This window comes from Sciurus vulgaris (assembly GCF_902686455.1).
Source record: "Sciurus vulgaris genome assembly, chromosome: 2".
NCBI classification, from domain to species: Eukaryota; Metazoa; Chordata; class Mammalia; order Rodentia; family Sciuridae; genus Sciurus; species Sciurus vulgaris.
This window is the reverse complement of record NC_136462.1, coordinates 125,844,400-125,868,497: the sequence shown is the minus strand read 5'-3', so window position 1 is coordinate 125,868,497 and position 24,098 is coordinate 125,844,400. Positions and strand designations below refer to the sequence as shown.

At 37.4% G+C, this 24,098-nt stretch overlaps 1 protein-coding gene and 1 long non-coding RNA gene across 2 annotated transcripts in view; one reads left to right on the top strand and one right to left on the bottom strand.

Moving 5' to 3' along the window:
* NIPA1 (NIPA magnesium transporter 1) overlaps nucleotides 1–22,713 on the top strand; it is a 44,090-nt gene extending 21,377 nt beyond the window's left edge. Inside the window, exons 2-5 of the mRNA XM_079128451.1 lie at nucleotides 1,109–1,156; nucleotides 2,618–2,708; nucleotides 13,005–13,165; nucleotides 16,840–22,713. Of these exons, the coding sequence (XP_078984577.1) occupies nucleotides 1,109–1,156; nucleotides 2,618–2,708; nucleotides 13,005–13,165; nucleotides 16,840–17,351 (812 nt within the window). The 3' untranslated portion in view covers nucleotides 17,352–22,713. The remainder of the gene's footprint in view (nucleotides 1–1,108; nucleotides 1,157–2,617; nucleotides 2,709–13,004; nucleotides 13,166–16,839) is intronic.
* Nucleotides 10,538–16,833, bottom strand: LOC306654652. The gene is made up of 2 exons (XR_013762019.1): nucleotides 16,518–16,833; nucleotides 10,538–10,811 (listed from the first exon to the last, which is right to left on the bottom strand). It is a non-coding gene; the product is annotated as an uncharacterized lncRNA (long non-coding RNA).
* Nucleotides 22,714–24,098: the final 1,385 nt, after the last annotated feature.

Here is a 24,098-nt window from a genome sequence, read left to right as displayed (position 1 = left end):
AGGGATTGAACTCAAAGGCACTTAACCATTGAGCTACAACCTCAACCCTTCTTATTTTTTATTTTGAGACAGGGTCTCACTAAGTTGTGTAGGGTGTCTCTATTGTTGCTTAGGCTAGCCTTGAATTCCTGGACTCAAACTCTCCTGTCTTAGTACTACAGGTGCATACCACCTTACCCAATCAAACGTAACTTAATGACCCTGTTTTGTTTTTTAATTACTTGTTACGATACCAGTAGCTCTGCTTCCATATTAAGCAGGCAGGCTTTCTCTGTTCCTTATGCCAAATTATTGTGGTTACTAGTGAAAATTTAAAACTCTGTTTAGAATTAGGAATTTTAATCAGCAGGAAAAACAATCAGAGCAGGAACATTTTGTTATCTAAAAAAAGACGAACAGGTCTCAAAGGTTGGGAGGCCCTCTCACTAAAGTGCCTGTCCCTTAGGATGAGAGTAGGACCAATGAATGTGGTGGGGAGGCCAGACTGCTCCTCACCTTCTGCCTGCCTTGCTTGTGGGTAGGTGAGGATGAGGAGAGAACACAAAGGAAGCATGATGTAAAATGTCAACACACTGAGTGGCTGAAAGGATCTGGTATCCAAATGGTTGAAAAAGAGCTATATCAGAAGGATTCTAAATTAGGAAAATTGAGTAACCATTTTAAGGAGGAAGTCATTGAACCCTTTGATAGTAAAATTACCATATAAATGGGTTACAGTAAATGCATGAGAGAGTTGGACTTTAAAAGACTGTCTTATTTGAGAGTGATGTAAAACCCCATTCCAAAGAATACTCCTGTCTCTGTAGTGGCTTGCTAAGCCAAGAAAACTAATTTTTAAAGCTTTCATCTGTTTTCTTAGGTCAGCCTGTGTTGGTTGCAAAAAATATCTTTGCTACTTTTAGTGGTTTGTCATCTTGCTATTTATAGACTGAAGATTATTTATAGGGTGAATAAACAGCATGGCATTCATTTATTCTTTTCCATTTTAGTTTTCATATGATGGTTTCTCTTTTAAGTAAATCTTTTTCTCTGTTAAAGTAAACCTCCTGTTACTGGCATATGTATCTTATAAACCTACTTACCTGACATTTTTCTCATTCTTCTGTAGGTACCTCTTATTTAACAGACATCGTATGGTGGGCTGGCACAATTGCAAGTAAGTTGCCCTGGTGGTGAAGAGCCTGGTCTTTTTGTTTCTCTGTGAAGGTCAGTCATTCATCTGGGCAGGGCTGGAGGGAGCAGATGAGCTTGGCGCTGTCTTTTGGAGGAGGGTGTCACTCCACCTCTTCCCAGGCTCTGAATATCCATGGTGCACCCCACCTCCCACTGAGAGGCACTGACCTTCCCTCCCCACTTTGTCCTTTCCTTTGTTGGAAGGGAGTGAATCGAATGGTGTAGAATGACAACCAGGGAGGAAGTGGCAGAGGCTTCTACTAATTCCTACTAATGCCCACACTAATTCCTGAATCCAGTCCAGGTGAATCTGCCCTGGGCCTTTTTGCTCATCCATAAACACGCTGATGGCCTTTGGTGAAATTCCACGTGTTAAACTGCCTCATTTTGCTCAACACAATTGATTTTAGAAGGAGCATTTTTTAACTCAGACCAGATCAGAGGTCCTGTGCCATAATATAAAAATAAATAATTCGATCAGTTCAGAACTCTAAAAATATAAAGGACAGTTGTATTAGGGATTTCAGAAATACCATGTGGTTTATTTGTTCTGTATTATCTCTGGGGCAAGATGTTACCTGCCAAGGCTGATTCTGTTCTTTGAAGAACTTCCCTTTAAGTTCTTGCAGGGTGAAGGACTCTCCTTCAGACTCTTCCTGGATGGAACTCCTGGGGCAGTCCTGTGCAGGCAGCAGTGGTTTCACTTGGTGGCCCAGTTACTCATCCCTGTGGCCAGCTGCCTCCACTGGAGTGGGTCCCAGGCCACTTGAAGGCACACAGAAGATCTGTCCAACTTGGGAAGAGGCTGATCAATGGATACTAAAGTACAGTTAGACAGGAGAAAGAAGGTCTGGTTTTTTGTTGCACAGTATTGCACAGTAGGGTGACTCTAGATAGTGATAACATTGCATATTTTTTTTAAAAAGCTAGAAGAAGGAATTTCTAGTGTTTATACCATAAAGTACATATTCAAGTAGAGAGATATTTAATCTGATTTAAACATTACACACTACATAAATGTGTCAAAGCATCACATGGTACCCCATAAATATATACAATGTTTATGTTTGAGTTAAAAAATGGATTGTAAAAATACTGAAATATTTTAAAAAGACAAAAGTGTTTTAAAATTAATAAATAAAGAACCTACAAGGATGTGTTCAGAGAGTGGAAATGTGCTCAGTATTGCACTCATTGCCAGTTACATTGGCTAGTTCCCTGAAGGACTGAAATGTCTCCCTGGCTAACTATACCAGTGAAGCTGCAGGGTCTGCCCTCTTCTCTCATGACCCTGAAACATAAGTGACACCCAAATTTGCTTTCTCACAAGTAGTGGAAAAGAAGTAGCCTTTTCAGAGCAGGGCCTTAAAAAATTCAACTCTGTGATCAGTGCTAAAAGAGAGCTCTGTAATTGCAAGTGGTGTCCTTGTGATTCTCTTGACAGTGGCTGTTGGCCAGATTGGAAACTTCCTGGCTTACACGGCAGTCCCCACGGTTCTGGTGACTCCCCTGGGTGCCCTTGGAGTGCCATTCGGGTGAGAGCTGAGATTCTATGTTTTGCTATTGGATGCGTAGTTTTAGATGTTAAAAACCTTTCCATTTTATAAGTGTTTCTGTTAAAAAAAAAAAAAAATCAAAGGAAAATTCTAAGTAAAGATAGGGCTTCCAAATTCCACTCTATATCATTTAATTTTATCCCTTCAAATGTAGTTCTCTGTGTTATTAACCCTTCTCTTAGAATTTACATTAGTGTACTTTAGATTCTAACTTACTCAAGGTTACCAGTGAACCTGATGCTATTCACTCTCAAGGACAATGCCCTGTAAAACCTCTTAAAAATCAGAGTCTTCCTTAATACCTTGGCAAGTTATTCTGAGAAAGCATGAAGCAAAAATGTGTCAGTGGTGTTTTATTTGGGTGTTCAGCATCCCTTGCTGGACTCCAGACATTACCCCTCCTTACTCTATGAAATTATATAGGTTGGGACAAAGCACTCATGGGTACCAATGTACATGAAGTAGAGTTTATGATTTGCACAGTAAGTAGCAAATTGATCCCCACCTTCCTCACCCCCACACCCCACCAAAAAAAAAAAAAAAAAAAAAAAAATGGGCTGTCATTTGGTCTTGTGTGAAAACAAGAGTGAAGGGTGTGGAAAAATCACAAAGATATGAAAGCACATATATATGTATGTATATGTGTATAGATATTTTATAAGAAGTTCTCTTGATATTGGGATGAGTTCTTTGAATTACATAGACCAGAAATGAAAAGAATATGGCCACTAGGAAAAAATAAGTATATTTATCAATAGAATGAAGTATATTTATGAGTAGAATGAAGAACCCCCAAATAGGTCCATTTTTTCTGCAGTGATTTAATGAATGATAAAGTAATCATCACAAATATTTTTTAAAATGGGTCTAAAAAAACTTACTTGGAAATAATTTTCAAATTACAGAAAAGGTGCAATATTAGGAAAAATATTAACACCCATATCCCCATACTTAGACACACATTAGTGATGTTTTACCCTAATTGCCCTGTTGGTTACTTTCTCTATATTAGAGTTTCTTGCTTTGGCACTATTGACATTTGAGACCAGGTATTTCTCTATCATGGGGGGCCATCCTGTGCATTGTAGGGTGTCTGGTAACATCCCTGACTCCACCCACCAGATGCCAGTAGCATTCACCCCCTCCCCAAAATGTCTTTGAACATGAGCAATTCATCCTTATTTGAAAACCACTGTTCTCCTTGAATGTAGTATTTATTTATTTATTTATTTATTTATTTTTAATCCATTTGAAGGTAAGGATTTGTTTCTTTTACAAAGGTGGGTATAGAACCCAGGGCTTCACATATGCTGGGCAAGCACTCTTCCATGAACCTACATTTCCAGCCCCTGAGAAGTTATAATGCATCATGATTACTATGTATTTCCAAAAACTAAAGAAATTCTCTGCATAACCACAGTAGAGTGTCAAAAATACTTTTTTTTGGTACTTTGGATTGAACCCAGAGTGTTTTTACTTTTTTATTTTGAGACACTAAGTTACTGAGGCTGGCCTTGAACTCCTGCCTTAGCCTTCAAGTAGTTAGATTATAGGCACGAACTACTGTGCCTGGCCCAATTTTGATAAATTTAGTCTTGTTACAATTCATACATCTCATTTTTCTCTACATTTCAGTTTTGTCTAATGACTTTATTATACTGGTATTTTATAATGTTTTCCTTCATATCATTATTTTTTTCTTCAAATACAAAATCTTTCCTAGGATCAGGAACTACGTTGAGCTTTCATATCTCTAGTATAAAAGAAAAGCACTCTGCCACTGAGCTACAACCCCAGTCTCTTTTTTTTCTCTTTAACAAATAGTGTTTGGAAAATTGGTAGGCAAATTGTTAGGAATGTCAATTTAAATCTAATCATGGCAAATCCAAATATGTTTATGTGAGTTAAAATACAGAGTAGGTATCAAGTATGAAAATATAGAGACAACTACCATATTAATGGTGTGTTGAAACTACATTCTGTGTATGATGACTGTGACATTACATGAAATGTCAAGTACACTGTTCTTCATCAACAGCACAGAGGTCAGTGTGCTGCGGAAAGCTACATTAACTGTAATTTCCACCACTACCTGCCTAAGCTGTGACACATAGCGGCAGGTTTGTGTCTCTAAACAACCTACATCTCTAACACACCCAGAGGAGGTACAGCACAGGCTCATTCTACAAAAAAAGAAGAAAATGTTTAGCTATGTTTCCAGACTTTATAGACTATGTATATGAAAATTACTTTTGGGGCTGGGGAGATAGCTCAGTTGGTAGAGTGCTCGCCTTGGAAGCACAAGGCCCTGGGTTCAATCTCCAGCACCGCAAAAAAAAAAAAAAAAAATTACTTTTATTTTCACAACATGAATAAAATAGAATTTTCTTCATATCTTTGAAGGATAACAAGTTTCTGAAGTTGGAAGCAATGAAAATTAAAAAGTTAATTTTCTACAAGGAAAATATAAGTAGACTGGGGAAAACATTTCCATCAATATGACAATGGTTAAAACTAGGATATGAAGAATTTCCACAGAATCATATGAAAATCTCAATGAAATAATGAAGACAAGAACTGTCAACTCACACATATGAAAATATGTTTAGGAAAATAAATTTATTCCACTAATATTAAACTGCATTTTAGTAGATATTTGAAAGACAGAATGTTAGAGTGGTAAATAAATAATATAGTGACTTCTATAAATATGTACTTGTCTCTTCTCTTTTTTTTTTTCTTTTGGTACTGGGGATTAAACTCAGGGGCACTCAACTACTGAGCCACATCCCCAGCCCTATTTTATATTTCATTTAGGGACAGGGTCTCGCTGAGTTGCTTTGCACCTCGCTTTTGCTGAGGCTAGCTTTGAACTCACGATCCTCCTGCTTTAGCCTCCCAAGCCTCTGGGATTACAGGAATGCGCCACCACTCCCGGCTCTTTTTAGCTTCTTCAATAAGCAAAGTAATAATTATAATAATATACTATTTGGTTTTAGACACATGTACTCACATACATGCAGAAAAAAAGAAGAGAAAATAGAGCCAAATCCTAGTAGCATTATTATATCTCACTGGGGTTAGGTTAGGATCAATCTGAAATTTATTCTGTTAAGGACTAGAGAAACCACTAGAGAATTTTTTTTAAATATAGCAAAAATATCATTAAAGGACTTAAAGTGTTACACTGAAAATAATTCACTTAATGCAAAAGGAAATAGTAAACAGGGATCAAAAAAGACACAAGGGGCTAGGCACAATGGCACACACCTGTAATCCCAGCTACTCAGGAGGCTGAGTCAATTATTTCAATCCCTACTAACCACCCTCCAATACACAAAGGGGACATGAGGCATATAGGAAACAAAAGTAAAGTGATATGTATAAATCTTACTGTATCAATAAAAAAATTAAACAGCCTATTAAATAATCCAAAGACAGACACAATCAGGTTGGATAAAAATCACAGAACAAGTACCACCTCTATGCCATTGGCAGGACATGTGCTTTAGATCCAACTATACAAGCAGGTTGAAGTAAAAGGGAAAAAAAGAATAACTTAATGACAGTTACCAGTAAATGGGTGAATCTGAAGACTATCATGAAAAGTGAGATAAGCCAATCCCAGAAAACCAAAGGTTGAATATTCTATCTGATATGTACACAAAAATATTTTGTGTGTCTGATGCTGACACATAAAAAGGGGTGGGGTGTGTTAGAAATTTGGTGGATTAGACAGAGGGGATGAAGAGAAGGGAGCAAGGATAGGAACAGGAAAGACAGTAGAATGAATCCTATTTATATATATGAATATACCACAGTGACTCTATATCATGTATAACCACCAGATTAGGATCCTGATTAGAATAAGATGTACCCTTTGTTTGCACAAATATGTCAAAATATATTCTACTGTCATGTAAAACTAAAAACAAATTAAAAAAAGAAAAAGAAAAAAATTAAGGAAAAAAGATACTATGCTAACGGTAACCATAAAAAGTTGGAGAGGCTATATAGCAGACAATATAGACTGTAAAACAAAAAAATGTTACTAGAGATAAAAGGGGTATTTTATAGTAATAAGATGGTAAGTACCTGGAAAATATAATAATTGTACAGAAATATACACCTAAAAACAGAATTATAAAATACAGGTAGCAAAACCTGACAGAATAAACAAGAAACATAGACAATTCAACAATAATAGTAAGAGACTTCAGTATCCCACTTTCAGTAATGGATAGAAAATTAGGCAGAAGATCAAGAAGGAAATAGGAGATGTGAACAAGAGCAGGTTCACATTTTTTTCTTAGTGTACATGGAACATTCTCCAGCTCTACCTAGACTGCTAAAATAAATTAATAAATCAGTGAATTTGAAAAGACTGAAGCCATACTAAGTTCTCTCTTGATCAGAAGGAAATTATAAAGCAAAATCAATGAAATTTGTGAAATGCATGAATATATAGAATTTAACCAACTCACTACTAAATGACCAACTAGTCAAGAAAGAAATTACTGAGGAAATAGGAAGATACTTTAACATAAGGAAAAATGAAGAAACACCATACCAAAACTCATAAGATTCAGCTAAAGTAGCCAAAGGAAAATTTATATCTATAAATGCCTACATTTTAAAAAAGGAAAGATCTCAAATCAAAACCTAACCTTGCATCCTGAGATGCCAGAACAAGAGGGCAAATGAAACCCAAAGCAAGTAGAAGGAAGGAAATATTTAAACATTAGAGTGTATGTAATAAATGAAATAGAGACTGGAAAAGCAATAGAGAAAAACAATGCAACTGAACATTTGTCCTTTAAAAAGATCAACCAAATTGATAAACTGTTAGCTAGTTCAGATAAAGCAAGACAGAGAAGAATTACAATTGTCAGGGTGTTTGTCTCTCCAAAACTTATGTGAAACCTTAATCTTCAAAGTCACACATCAATGATATTTGGAAGTTGAGTCTTTGAGAGGTAATTAGGATTAAATGAGGTCAGGAGGATCGGTTTTTTTAAGTGACATTGTAAGAAGAGGAAGAGAAACCAGAACTGGTATGTGCTTGTAAAATGCCATATAATGCTCTCTCTTGTGTTATGATGTAGTAAGAAGGCCCTCAGTATCCTAGCAGATACTGGCAGATACTCTTGAACTTCCCCAACCTCCAGAACTGCAAGTAAATAAATCTCTGTTCTTTGTACATTCCCATCTGGGATATTTACTTACAGCAACAGAAAATGGACTAAGACAAGATTGTAATTTCTAAAATCAGAACTAGTAGGCATGGTGTTGAATGCCTGTAATCTCAGTGAGTCAAGAGGCTAAGGCAGGAGGATTGCAGGTTCAAAGCCAGCCTTAGTAACTTAGTGAGGCCCTAGGCAATTTAGTGAGACACTGTCTCAAAATAATAAATAAGGTAGGGTGGATGGGAATGGGAAAGATAGTAGAATGAATTGGACAAAACATTGCTCATATATGAATACATGACCAGTGTAACTCCATATCATGTACAGCCACAAAAATGGGAAATTGTACTCCATGTATATATGTCAAAATATATTCTACTGACATGTATGACTAAAAGGAACAAAATAATAATAAATCAATAAAAAGGATTGGGGATGTGGCTTAGTGGTTAAGTGCTGGGTTAAATCCCCAGTACCAACCCCCCCAAAAAATTAGATCTAAAATAGGACGTTACTACCAAATTATAGGCAAACATGACACATTTTTTGCCAACAATTAGATAACTTAGATGAAATGGACACATTCCTAGAAAAAGACAAACTATTCAAACAGTTTTAAGAAGTAAAAAATATGAGTAAGAATATGTAAATAGAATTAGTAATTAAAAAAAGGCTTGCAAAAAGAAAAGTCAAAGCATGGATGGTTTCACTGGTGTATTCTATCAGACATTTAAAGAATACTGGGGAATGCTTGGGCTGGGGTTGTAACTCAGTGAGAGAGAGTGGTTGATTGCCTAGGTATGTGGAAGGCTCTGAGTTTGATACACACTACTGAAGGGAAAAAAAAAAAAGAATACCAATTCCTTGTGTTCTAAAAATACAAGAGGAGGGAACCTTCCCAATTCACACAGAATCCAGTATTTTCTTATTAACAAAGCCAAAGACATCATAAGAAAATTATTAAACCATTTCTTTTAGGAATATGGATGGAGAGATCTCCAACAAAATACTAACCAGTTGACTCCAACAATATGTAAAGTCAGTTACACATCATGACTAAGTGGCATTTATCCCAAGAATGCATACTTAATGGTGAAAGACCGGATACTTTCTTTTTAAGATTAGGAACAAGACAAGCTGTCCACTTTAACATTCTCTGCTCAGCATTGTACTGGGTGTTAGAAACAAAGCAATTGGGCAAATAGATGAATTAAAAGTCATTTAAATTGGAAAGAAAGACAAACTGTCTCTAAACTGTTGGTAGAGGACATGATCTTGTATATAAAGAATCCTAAGGAATCTACTAAGAAACTGTTAGAAGTAATACAAGTTTGTAAAGGATGCTGGATACAAGATTAGTGTACAAAAATCAGTCTTATCTGTATATAGTAGCACTGAGTAAGCCTAAAGTGAAATTAAGGAAATAGTCACATATACAGTAACACCAAAATGAATTAAATAGAAATAAAGTTAACAGAAGAATTGCAAAATGGGCTGGGGTTGTAGCTGAGTGGTAGAGTGCTTACGTAGCATATGTGAGGCACTGAGTTCAATCCTCATTATCATATAAAAATAAATAAAATGAAGGTATTGTGTCCATCAGGAACTAAATTTAAAAAAAAAAAAAAAGAATTGTAAAACTTATACTCTGAAGACTAGACTCTACATTATTTGATGAATTTTTTTTGGTACTGGGGATCAAACTCAGGGCCTTGTGCTTGCAAAGCAAGCACTAGCACTCTACCAGCTGAGCTATCTCCCCAGGCCTATTTGATGAAATTTTAAAGACTTCAAGACTTGATACAAAACTATAGTAATCAGGGGCTGGCATTGTGGCTCAGTGGTAGAGCGCTTGCCTAGCACATGTGAGGCACTGAGTTTGATCCTTAGCACCACATAAAATTAAATAAAGGCATTGTGTCCATATACAACTGAAAAAAAATTTTAAAAACTGTAGTAGTCAAAAAATGATGCTGGGGGCTGGGGTTGTGGCTTAGTGGTAGAGCACTTGCCTAGTATGTGTGAGGCGCTGGGTCCAATCCTCAGTACCACATAAAAATAAAGTTCCATCAACAACTAAAAAATTAAAAAATAAAAAATAATAAAACTGGTGCTGGGATAAAAAAAAAAAAAAAAAAACCTGATATTCCAAAAATACACCCTCACATTTATAGTCAGTTAATTTTTGCTTGGGGTGCTGAGGTAGTTCATTGAGGAAAGAATAATCTTTTAAACAAATAGTACTGAGTCATTAGGATATCCATATGCAAATGAATAGTTGTACTCCTACTTCACTATGCAAAAATCAACTGAAAATGGATCAAAGATCTAAGTGTAAGTGATAGAACTATAAAACACTTAGAAGAAACTAGTATAAATCTTTATTCCTATAGATTATGACACCTTAAGCACAAAAACACAAGGAACAAAAGAAGGATAATTTGAAAATCATCAGACTTAAAAACTTTTGTGCTTCAGAGGATGCCATCAAGAAAGTCAAGGAACCCAGAATGGGAGAACAAAAAAAGTTTTCATATATATGATAAGGGGCTTGTATGTAGAACATATAAAAACTTTTAAAATTCATCAATAAAAAGACTCCCCAATTTTTAAAATTGGCACTGTACATTGGTGTTTTATAGTGGAATAAGATGGTCTGGTCCAGACTCACTCCTGCCTCTCTGCTTTCTTCCCACTGTCCTAGTCAGCCCATCGTCCAGGCCAGTTCCAGGCTGGGTTCTTGCTCTGTGACCTTCATACTCCTCTCTTTCCACTTTCCAGACAGCTGCATGGGTCCTATAGTGTAACATCCAGTCATGCATTCTCATGTCTCTCTTGTTTTTTTGTGGCTTTCTTCCCCAGCTGCAGTATTGGGGTTACTTCAGGACAAAGCTGTCTAGGGACAGGAACACAGGTTGTATAAGGGAGATGGGAGCTTTGGCCCTTTGAGTGTGTCATCACCATGATTTCATTTCTTCTTGGTGCTGAGGCTCAGAAAATGATACCCTTAATTTTGAGTACTCTGGCATGCTGAGCGAGAGAAGCAGTCTCAGACCTAAGATCTCTTCCACCAGTCCCTCAAAACTGCCTTCCCATCCCCTGGTCTCTCAGTCCCTGTTCATCACCTTTCTTTCCCAGAACACAGGGAGAAGCTTTCTCAGAAGCTCACTTATCTGACTGAGAACATTTTTTTTGCAAAAGAAATGCAATTGTCTTAAACCCCCTCCCTAGGTATCTCATCAGATATCCAGAAGACATGAGCACTGGAGAAGAGGAGAGGAGAGACTGAAAGTCGTCACCATGCCCAGACACACTTTTCATCTACTCTTCTAAGGGCTGCTGAAGAGATTACCTAAGAGACTTTATCTACATAAGACAACTTTTATTTGCAGTGAAGTTCTGTCCCTCACTCCCTGTAACTTGGCTACCTCTACCAGGCCACTGTCTGTTCTTTAGGCTTATTCATTTACTCTAAAAATTATTTAGTACCTCTAAAATTGCCTCCAGTCATCTCTGCCCCTTTCCTTCTCCTCTATGAAGAGGATGTTTAGCTCCAAACATCTGTCATTTCTTTGAGTTTCATTGTGTGGATTCTGTGTTTATGCATATTGTGTTAGCCAGCTTTTTCATTGCTATGACAAAATACCTGAGATAACCCCCTTAAGAGGAAGAAGAGCTTATTTTGGCTCACAGTCTCTGGGGTTTTAGTTTGTTTGACTGGTTCCTTTATTTTTGGGCCTGTGGAGAGGCAGTACATCATGGAGAAAGCACAGGGCAGAAGAGGTTGCTCACTTTGTGGTGACCTGGAAGCAGAGGTTGTGGGTGTGGGCAAAGTCCCAATATCCCCTTCATGAGCACGCCCCCATGACCTAACTTCCTTCTACTAGGCCCAGTAGAACCACAAGCTGGGCACCAAGCCTTCAATACATGGTCTTTGGGGGGACATTTAAGATCCAAACCATAACATATTAAATAAATTTACATGTTTTTTTCTGCTGTTAATCTATTTTCAGTTCATTTCAGAGAAACTTCAAAGGGCATAAGAGAAATTTCCTCTGCTCCTAAATTAGCTTTCTAGCCTTAGGTTCAGTGCTGATCCTTTCATAACCTATTTCCTTATCTATAAATGATGATTAAAGAAAATAATCCAGTGCATTCATGAGCTTGGTGTGTCATTTGCTTGGATGTTCATGTACCTGAGAGTCTTAGCCTAGTCAGCAGTGTGAGAAAAACCAGTAAGTATTACGACTTACTGAAAGCCCAGGCTTTCCTTCAGACTGTATACTGATGTTACACAGGAAAACAAGAAATACATTATACGCCTGAAGATTATAGAAATCTCATGAATTTATACCTTTTATTTCCTTTAAAAGAGTAATATGTTTTTAAAATTTCAAGAATTAGAGAAAAATAATCACCCATTCTCCTATTAATATTGTGATTCCTGTTAGCATTTTTATGTGTTTTTTTTTCTGTTAGGTGCATTTTTCACTTAAGTGAATGTGTGAATATTAGTTTTTTTTTAATTATACATTACTTGTATTATTTTAACAATTTTGTGATCTACTTTCCTACTTGACTTTTTTTGATTGTTTACTTTTATAAATAAGGAAATAATATTTTTTTATTTTGGTTACTTACAAACTTCTTTTTTTATTCTGATATATTTCATATCCACTGGAATCCTAATATATAATATGATTTAAGATGCCATTAACTACAGACTGACTATTCATGGAAGTGGCATGAAAATGCAATTTTTGTTGAAATAACAGCCGCAAAAATTTCTTAATATAGGGATTTATTATTGCTCTTTTTTTTTTTTTTTTTTTTTTTTTTTTTTTTTTAAAGACTAAATGATAGGCTGGAAGTAAATGTAGTTTAATGGTAGAGCATGTGCTTGGCCTGTGCAAGACTCTGGGTTCAGTTCCTAAAATACAAACCTAAACCAAAACAAACAAACTAAATGAAAACTAAAATATGGCTATAAAGAAAAATGTGGATTTTTCTTAAGTGTCTGCACCTACTAGAAACAGGTTGGATAGTGTGATTTATTTAAACAGTAATGATTTCTTTTATTTAATCAAAGGTCCATTTTAGCTTCTTATCTTCTGAAGGAAAAACTCAACATCCTGGGCAAGTTGGGGTGTCTGCTAAGCTGTGCAGGTTCTGTCGTGCTGATTATCCACTCCCCAAAGTCTGAGAGTGTGACAACACAGGCTGAGCTGGAGGAGAAGCTGACGAATCCAGGTAACTACTTCCTTGCAGCCAAGAGAGTTTTCCCAGGAAGTTCAGACTTTCTAAGCCATGGCTCTAGTCTGGCAACTTCCGGTGGTGCAGGCCGACACTGTATCCACCCTGTTTAGTCCACAAATCTGCGTTCTTTTTTTTTTTTTTTTTTTTCCATTGATGGGCCTTTATTTAATTTATCTATTTATATGTGGTGCTGAGGATCGAACCCAGTGCCTCACACATGCTGGGCAAGCGCTCTACCACTGAGCCACAACCTCAGCCCCAGATCTGCATTCTTTGTTCTTCATGTACATGTGTGTCACTTGGCTGTGTGTGCAAGCCAGTCACAGCTGTGCAGCCTCCCTGAGCCTGGTTGGCCATGGCATGTATGCTCAGGTCACTCCTTGACCACCTGGGAGGCCCATTCAGCATCATGACAAGCCAGTGCCTTATCTCAGCCCTCACCCCTTGAGGGGTTTCCTCTGCAACCTGGGTGCTCTGGCTCATTCCAGAGCCCTGAGTGGCTCTTCCTGACCTGTGGGTATCTCTCCTTTCTTCCACTGTCCCTCCTACACCACTGCCCTCAGGTCCTGGACTGGACCACATGCTGCACCATCCAGTTTCTTCTGGTTCCTTTCATGTATTGTCACTCCTTCTGTGGGCCAACCAATCTTGCCCGCCTCCCAGAATTGTGCCAGTGGTAGTAGCCGGCATCTGCCAACTCTGTTCTGTCCCTGCTTAGTGCTTCCCTCTGATGTACAGCACTGAGAGCAGAGACCCCGGTTGTGTGGCATATATTTGTGTTTGACATATAATAATTTCTTAATTTTTGATAAATAAAAAACATTACATAGATACACCTGCCTTAAATACAGATTGCTTCTAAATTACTTCCAGTAGACTAGACTGTCCTGTGCTGCTTACCAACAATTTTAGACAGGTGGTGGTACAAAATTGCCTTCACACAGATGCCTCCAGGCCACATAAAATATGGGAACCCCTCTTTTTTAGCTCTCAATTATAAGTGATGAATGTAGCTATGAAAACATTTGTAAAAATTGAAAAGGGGATCCATAGTGAAATTAGCCAATTCTATGTCTCCCTGTGGAGACACTTGGCATTGTGATATTCATTTATTTCCATAAAAGCTACAATATTTTGGTACTGTAAAATATGAAAGTACAAAGATAGAGAGAGAAAAGACATGTGGGCTGGAGATACAGCTTAGCTGGTAGAGTGCTTGCCTCACATGCACAAAGCCTTGGGTTCAATCCCAGCACCACAAAAAAAAAAAAAAAAAAGAGAGAGAGAAAAGAGTAGAGAAAGGTTAGAGAAGTAGATGTGAGTGTCCTGAAGGATTTTGTTGTTAGTGGTGATGGTACTGGGGATTGAACTCAATGATAAAAGGATACTTCATCACTGAGCTATATCTGAAGTCCTTTTTTATTTTAAGATAGGGTATTGCTAAGTTGCTGAGACTATCCTTGAACCTGGAATCCTCTTTCCTGAGCTTCCTTTGTTGCTGGGAGTATAGGCTTTGCCACAGCACTGAGCTCTGAAGGACTTATTTTAAGTAATTTCTAGAACTTAATCAATAGCTACTTTTTGATAAATGTAAATAATAACAGTATATTCAGATCCTAACTTATTTCCATGTTTGGAACTTATATGTAGAGTTATAAATTATATATAATATGAATGTTTCAATAAAAAATAAGTATGAAGCTATAATGGAAGCAAAAAGACTTTTTAATGTGAAAGAATCAAATATAAAAGATATTTATTATTCTGGGCACTTATCATAGGTGCCCAGAGTTATAAACAAATTATAGGTTTGTTTTTGTTCATTTGTTTGTTTGTTTGTTTGTTTTTTGGCGGTGCTAGGGATCAAACCCAGGGCCTTCTGCTTGTAAGACAAGCACTCTACCAACTGAGCTATCTCCCCAGCCCAGGTTATAGGTTTTCTAATTTTTTTCTTTAAAGGTAAAAATACCAGGGTGAATTTTTGCCTCAGAAGAAATTTAAATTATTACTTATTTATATTGCTGAAACCCTTATATGTGCTCTCTGATATTCAAAGAGGGTAAAAGTGAAGGAAATGTAGTTTTCCAAAGAGAGAATATCAGGACTGGGATATAGCTCAATGTTAGAGCATGTACTTACATGTGTGAGACCCTGGGTTTAATTCACATCCCCACTAAAAAATAAATAAATAAATAAATAAATAAATAAATAAATAAATAAATAAATAAATAAAGAGTGAATATCGTGAGGCATGCATTCTCAGTGAGGGTATTATCACCCTCAGAGAACAAAATCTGATGTTTGGGGTGAAAAAACACTCTTTCAATGTATAAAGTACAGATTTAGATGCAATTATAAATAGATGTATAATATGCCAATGATACAGATATGTCATAGTGGAGAGCAATTGGGAGAAAAGGTGTAAAGTGGTTCCTTTAGAAGGGTGATAATGAAGTAAATGCTTGAGAAGCACAGATGTGAGAGTCACAAGGCTGAGGGGCATCTGGCTGCCTGCTCTAACCTTAAAAGAATAAGAGGTGATGATCACATGAAAACAGGTTTTCCTGGATATGCATTTCTCTTTCTGCATAACCCAGTTCTCACACATAGCTGCTGAGGCTTGTTGTCCAGCATCCCCTCTGGCTCGTGTGCTCAGTTGTGTGCCCAATCCTGTCCTCTCAATACAGTTTGCCATCACCTCCCTTTTCTTCCTGCCCCTCTACACTGCTACCTTTGGTGGAGACCTCTCCTTGCTCTATCACCTTCCTCCTTGACCACCAACCATGCTCCATCTCAGCTGTCTTGATGCCTGGGACCTCTCAGAAATGTACTGAACTTGTTCCTTCCCAGTTTCAAAGCCCTTTGCATTCCCTCTTGCCCAGACTTCTCCACATTCACATCCTGCAACTTTCCTGACACTGTGCCTACTTACTTGCATTTATTTAAGCTGCTTCTAATTATCCATCCATCCCCCAGACCTGCCCAGCAGTTGGGCAGTATTTTCTGTTTGCATGAGCCTTACTGTCCCTTTTCTAATTTGTAGATGAGACTTCCAGGCAGCTTTCAGCTGACCTTCCAGTGTCCCTTCTCTGGAGAGTCTACCTTTATAGGCCCCCAGAGTAGGGCACCATAGTTCCTTTTTCTCACCCATGAGGGTAGAGCTCCCAATGCCTGCTTTTTGGGTTGCATGTTCACACTTGTTGATTTGTCTGCCTAATTGGCCTGGTTTGCATGTCCAGCAGTTTCCAACCCTACGAAGGACATATTTACTATTTGGGAATGAAATTCATGCAAAAATACAACCTCCTATGCACATAGTTTCAAAGCAATCAGAATAATGCCCTACCTGTAATATAAAGGAGAAGTGGCAGGATCTACTTTACAATATGTAAATGCTCATGCTTGTACATCTGTACAAAGCATATTGAACCCAGTCAACCCCACACCATGCTAGGGATCAAATCCAGGGCCTTGCACATGCCCATCAAGTGCTGAGCTACATCTCCAGTCCATATGAATATTTTCATGGTAAAAATAATGATGAGGAAGGTACACTTGCCACAGTAGAGGGATGGCTAGTGGGAGCACAGGTGCTGCCTCAGCTTTGTCCCCTTGGTAGTAACTGACTAGGGGACTTCCCAAGTCAATGTGTGCCATCTGTCTTACAGTGTTTGTGGGCTACCTGTGCATCGTGCTGCTCATGTTGCTGCTGCTCATCTTTTGGATTGCACCAGCCCACGGGCCCACCAACATCATGGTCTACATCAGCATCTGCTCCTTGCTGGGGAGTTTCACCGTGCCTTCCACCAAGGGCATTGGGCTGGCAGCCCAAGACATCTTGCACAACAACCCATCTAGTCAGAGAGCCCTGTGCTTGTGCCTGGTGCTCCTGGCTGTGCTGGGCTGCAGCATCATCGTCCAATTCAGGTACATCAACAAGGCTCTGGAGTGCTTCGACTCCTCTGTGTTCGGGGCCATCTACTATGTGGTGTTCACCACACTTGTCCTGCTGGCTTCAGCCATCCTTTTCCGGGAGTGGAGCAACGTGGGTCTGGTGGACTTCCTGGGTATGGCCTGTGGATTCACGACTGTCTCCGTTGGGATTGTCCTTATACAGGTGTTCAAAGAATTCAATTTCAACCTTGGGGAAATGAACAAATCCAATATGAAAACAGACTAGGATGCAACCAGGGGTTGGGGACTTGAGGAACAGGCCTCAGAGGTGGTCTCTGGTACTGACTGGATGTGAAGTAGAAGAGACCCTCAATCCCTGGTGTGAGAATTTCCTGTGTACTAATGGGTGGTGTAGTGGACAGTTGGGGGGAGCCTGGCTCGGCACCAGAGCAAGGGCCCAGCCCTCTGTAGCCTGAAGCTCCCAGTGGTTGTCTGGGCATCATCTCTCTCTGATGAGACGAATCTCATTTTCATTTCCATTAACCTGGAAGCTTTCATGACTACTCTTTCCTTTTAAAACATTTTAACATGATTTAATGATAAATAAAGATGGGGTCTTTCAGGTTAGTCTTTGCAGGAGAGCAGATATTCTTAATTAGAAGATTACTTTGGAAATGAGAAAAATTGTCTTGAAATCTGGCTCTGTACAGTAAATGTGACTATTGTTGTGTTAGTTTGCACTGAGCATGTATAACATTCAGGTACCTCATTCACGTAAGAGGTATATACATTGAATTGTTTTTAATTCTCTAACAAATTGGCTCTCTCCCATACCCACTCAAGACATTGTAGTAGCAAATAGAGAGAGAAGAGTTTATGAATGTGATGCAGTGTTCCCTTGGCAGGATGACTTTTCAATAGCTCAAATCAATTTCAGTGCCTTTATCACTTGAATTATTCACTTAATTTGACTATTACTGTATGTATGTTCTCTTAGATTAGAATAATGCCACTTCCTTGGTTATACATAACATTTTAATGTTCAAATTATAAATAATTGTAAAGCAATTAGAAATAATTGTGTATTTATTGGAGGAGAGTCAAAACTAAAGGCACATTAGAGCAGATTGACCCATTTAGCATGTAGTTATTGTCCAATTAAAGACAACTGATTAAGTAGCATGAGGTATTTTATTTGCATTCGACCTATGTAATTGGCATCCAATATCAAATATATACATATTCTCTTTCAGCAAGCATTTTTGGCCATCCAGAATAAATAAACTATTTAACTTGATAATAAGGCTATTAAAGAAGAAAAATAACTGTTTAATAGCACATATATTGAGTATGCTTTTTAATACAGAACCAAGTTAAAGGACACAAGCTTAGAATGGTTTCTACAAGTTGGAACACAGTTTCAAAGGCGTTTCTAACAAACATGAAAATGGTTTGACCCTCTTGTTTGAGATGTAGAACATTCTTGAGTTCCTCAACCAACTTGTCATTAAACTTCATGAGTGTGCACAAGCCAGGCTCTGTGTTTGATCCCCACTGCCAGAAACAAAAGAAAAAATTCCTAAATGTAAAATGGCAATTAATTGTGGCAATATTTGGATACAAGAAATCATTCTTCTGTCCATAACAAGCTTCCATATGTATTAAACTGGGGCAGAACACAAAGTGATGCAAAAATTTCATCACAATATTGTGTGATTCATATGCAGTGTTTTATCTATTATGAATAGGAAACTATGCTAAGTTGAAAGGTGGGATTGGGTAAAGTAGATTAGGCGAACTAGAACATGAAATTTAATAATCCAACTAAAGTTACTAAGAAAAAATGTCTTTTTCCAAGCAAAAAGAACATTTCTGAAGTAAAAACCCAAGAAATAGCTCCCTAAAGTTTTGAACAGAGACTAAATAAAATGAGACTAGTTTAACACAAAGCAAAAATATACCTTTATGAATTAAAAGTACATGTAATGATCCTGGTTTGTCAGTGATTTGTGAAGAGCAGCAACAAAATCATTTCAAAATTTTTAAAAAACTCATATTAAACTGATAATTAATAAATGATCTGAAAGTTCATTCCTCTTTTATCAACTCTTTAAGGTAATTTTTTTTAACATTGGTATTTTTAGGAAATTGGCCTTCTTTTACTGAACTAAACATTGCAGTAGGATCACTATACATTTTGGCACACTAGTAGTTTTCTAGTTAAGGAGATGTTTGAGAAAGAATACACATGACTAAGCAAGAATATGAGAAAGTTCAGAATGTAGAAATTATGTTTATTTTACTATAGCTTACACAGGAAGCTTAGTTAAATGCCCCTGCAGGTGTACCTTTTTATATTTTAATCCACAATTATTCCACGAATATTCAGAGGTGTTAATTTCTGGATGATATTCCCTATGACTTTTTTAGAAAAACAAAATCTTACAGTATTTAATAGCTCTTCTAAAAGTACTGGTCCTGGAACAGAATCTCCCAGATTTACATATATTCAGCAGATTGGTTTATTAGGACACACAGTTTTGGTTCCAGTGGAACAAAGTTCATGTCATTCATTGTTTTTCAAGTATGTAATAGTAGCCTCTGAGTAATTGACATGACTAGGGTTTGATGATCTAAATTTAACATAAAGCACATAAATTAAAATTTATACTATCATTTCACAAATTTTTTTTTTTACATAAGTAATTCAGAAATACAAAGGAAAAAAAAAAGACCCCAAATTGAGAGTTTTAGGAGAGATCCTAATATGGGGATGGATCTCTTATAGATCTTTCCCAAAATAATGCCTGTGAAATTTTTCATTGTGATGTTATTCTTTGATTTATCTCTGATAAAACCAAGAAAAATACCTACTGTATATTTGTTTTCAAGTCTTTTCTAAAATCAAAGGTTTTGATTACAATTTTCAGAATTACTTGATAGATTAAATAGGCTATTCCTCTCCTCTCCTACTTGGACAATGCCTTGTTTTCTCACATGAATCTTTAAAGAATTGCTTCCTGTTCTGCTTACTGACCAAGTGTAGAACACAATTTAGGATTCTCACATAAACCTAGCCCCAGGATACCACTCTGAGCATTTTGCGATCTGCATAACCACTGCACTCTGAGGTTCTGGAGAGGGAGGGCAGCACTGCCCATGCTGGGACCTTTGGGGAGGAATCTGGTTTTCTGGTGGCCTTGCTCATCACTCAGGCTGTCTACTACAGTCTTTTCATATTAGAATGTTTATATAATACACTTTGCTGTTCTTTGTTCAGCAATAAGAAATATTCTTTTAATTCCTACTTCTTAAGTCAATTTGTTACACTCAGTTTTATTTCCAGAAGTTCATCCCAGCAGTAATATGTTGATCTTTGTTTTTCTTTGGGTTTCATGTCTCTTTTCTGATAGACACTCTTCAAATGTGTAGTTACTGCTCCTCTTCTTCCTAGATATCTCGGCTCCTGGTAAATACTATGCTCAACTTTTAGAGGCCAGTTTCTAGACTTCTGTAAAGCACTCGGATACAGCATCTCCCAGGTGTGGATGAACACTCAGTCAACAGAAACAGTATTGATGAGTACAGGCCACTGCCCTGCTGCATAATTCCTTTTTTTTTTTTTTTAACAGTGCTGGGTAATGAACCCAGGGTCTAGCACATAGCAGGCAAGTGCTCTACTACTGGGCTTCATCTCCAGCCCCTGCTGCATAATTCTTGGAGGAGATATTACCTCTCTTTTCCAAGCTGCTCCACTAATCCACAAGAGCAGAGAGGATGCTCCAGTGGCTCACAGAACCATGTTCATAGCTCTTTTCTGATGCCTACTAGATCCAGTTTAGGGTTCCCAGTAAGACATTAGAAAGAGAACACTGCATGACTGTGTGGATTAGCTTCTGTGGTCTGAAGGAGTTGTCTTTCTCAGTGTGTCTGACACCAAGGACATTGTTCACTCATCAAGCAGGACTGGATGGAATGTTGGTGTTCCGTCTTCTCAGGGACCAAAAATGTATCATCACCTCCTTAGTGTTGACCTTCCTACCAGTGACACTTCTGTTCATTTTCCATATGTTTTACTCATATTTATAGCTAGATTCTGTTAACTTGAGTTAGCAAAAGACCAGTTTGCATACCAGTCATGCCACAAGCCAATTTATCATATAAAATACCTCAATTTTTTGTATTCCTCATTTCCACGTCATAGTTGTTACTGGTGATGAAATTTAAGGTCTGTCCTTTATCTCATAGGTGATTTTTCACATCTGGCCAGATTCTTATACCTCCATGTATACTTGAAAAGATTAAGAATTATAGGAACAGGAATGAGAATTTGGCCCAATACCACTGCTCATTTTTTTCATACACGTTTCTCATATGCTATCAAGTGCAACAAAACAATTCTATTTTAAGAGAATGTAACTTCTGTTACATCAAAATAGTTGTCTAGTTTAAAAAGTTGATATTCAGTAGAACAATGATAATGTAAATAAACATCTATTTGAAATGTACCCAAAGCAATTAAAAAGCAGAGTCTAAGGCCCAGAGAGCCAGGGAGAAGGATTTTTCTTCTTTTCTCTAATTTTCCCTGAATTGTACAAATATAGGTGAGTTGCTTAACCTTTCTGTGCCTCAGTTTTTCTACCTCTAAAGGGGTGGGATGGTTCTCCAAGTTGATTGTTTCTAAAATGCTAGCACTTTTAGCAGTGTTTTGATGGTCTAAGATGAGAGCACCATGCTCAAAACTGCTCTGGAAGTGACGTGATAGAGAGAACTCAGCTTGCACTGACCATGGAGTCTGCTCAGGATGGTACTATAGAGCATGTAACTCCAAGCACCAAGCAAGTGAAGGAAACACTGGGTGTAAAGTTTGCATGATTCTGTGAAGCTTTACTTTTCCTTTTTTTTTTTTTTTTCTTTAAAGGAAGGATTTTATATATTCTATTGTAAAATATGGAAATTAAACAAGGACTTTTAAAACTGCACTGAAAGCTCACATTCTGATAGTGTGATGAGCTCCTCTGATGTTTGGCTTAGGTCTGTGTTTTGCAGAAGGTTTAATGGTTTGTGTGACCAATCAGTTCTGTTCAATTAAATTTGTAAGGAATAATGCTAAACTTTCTGCTTCCAAGCAACTCAACCCTGATGATCAATTATCTGACACCAGGTGAATGTCAGGAGCTCCCCAGCCACTAGTGCCAAAGGGTCACATTGAAAACTTCAGAGTGTTTCTTTTGTCAGAATATATTAATTTGCCCCTCCACCTTGTCAGTATTTTTGCACTTTACAAAAATTTAAGAGTGTTGATTTTCAATAGCATTCCTGAGTGTTTTTGCCTTTTTAAAGGATAACTATTATTTCCTCATGAAGTGGACTATAATCATGAAGGGAGGAAGAAGTCTAGATTTTAAACATGTTAAATGTTGATTGGTTGCATTAAAGTTTTTCCATGTAAATGTATCAGGGGAGCTTCCAATTAGCATACATACATACATTTATCAATGACTGAAACTTGCTTATACTTTGCTTTATAGAAGTAGTCATAGCATGTTTATTGCCTTATGTAAATAAAAAGGCTATTTATTAAGTTTTCCAATAATATTTATTAATCTGTATGTGTTTTAAAATAAAATAACTTCTTTCTAGTGGAATACTTGTTGATTTTTCCCTTTCCTTGGAATTCTTTTGTAGTTGTAGGTTCCAAATCATCCAGATCCTCACATTTTTCCTATTATGTCTGTCTGTGCATCTGTCCTGGTGCAAATTCATATATGAAGAACTTATATTCTGACCCAAGTACTATAGAAAGTACTATAGATAGTACTATAGAAAATCAGCTCTATTTTAATATGGTAATCCTTTTCCTTTTTTTTTTTTTTTTTTTTTTTGGCACTAAGGATTAAATTCAGGGACAGTCTCTACTGAGCTACATCCCTAGTCTTTTTTATTTTTTAGTTTGAGACAGGGCCTCACTAAGTTGCCCAGGCTGGCCTTGAACTTGTGATCTTCCTGCCTTAGCCCCCCATGTTGCTGGGATTATAGGTGTATGTCATCACATCCAAACCTTTTATACATTTTTGAGTTGCATAACATATCATTTTATATCTTAAGTCCATATAAAATTAGAGAATCATAACACATTTTAGTATTCTGAGCATCATCAGAAATCCTGTCATTAATCGTTTTTAGTGTCCTATAATTTTGTTTTTTGTTTCTGGTACCCAGGGCCTTTCACATGCTAAATACACACTTTTCCACTGAGCTATAACCACCCCAGCCCTGGTTATTTTATTAAATGAGAAAAATATTTTGAGTATTTTTTTTCTTAGGCTCTATCCAAAAATATTTTATTTATTTATTGGCACCAGGGATTGAGCCCAGGGGCACTTAACCACTGAGCCATATTCCCAGCCCTTTTGTATATTTTATTTAGAGACAGGGTCTTGCTGAGTTGCTTAGGGCCTTGCTAAATTGCTGAGGCTGGCTTTGAACTCAAAATCCTCCTGCCTCAGCCTCCTGAGCTGCTGAGATTACAGGCATGCACCACTGTGCCTGAAAAAGATTTATTTTAATTATACACATTTTGATCAAAGTATACTTTTACAGACATCAGGAATGTTTGTATGGCTAATTATTTCCAGACTGCTCTTTGGGGCTGCGAAATGTGTAAATGGCAAATTCTGCAGCCCTATTTGGTTACTACTAGGGAGCTGTTAAGTTTTAGCTGCCAGCTAGGCACAATAGTTGTTAAATGTGAGCTCTATACTTAGTTCTGAGGAGCACAGAAAACCAAGCCATCCCTACCCTCCTGGAACCTTGTTAGGGTTCCTCTATTGCTGTCATGTCCCTATCAGATGACCCTTAGGTGTGATGTTGTCAGCTTATTTGTTGTAGTATTAATCACACTTACTTATATACCATTATAATAATTAACTTGGGGGTGTACTGAAGAGGAAATTCAGGGTCTTGCACATGCTAGGCAAGTCATCTACTACTGAGCTACACTCACAGACCTATTATTTTGAACCTCACATGG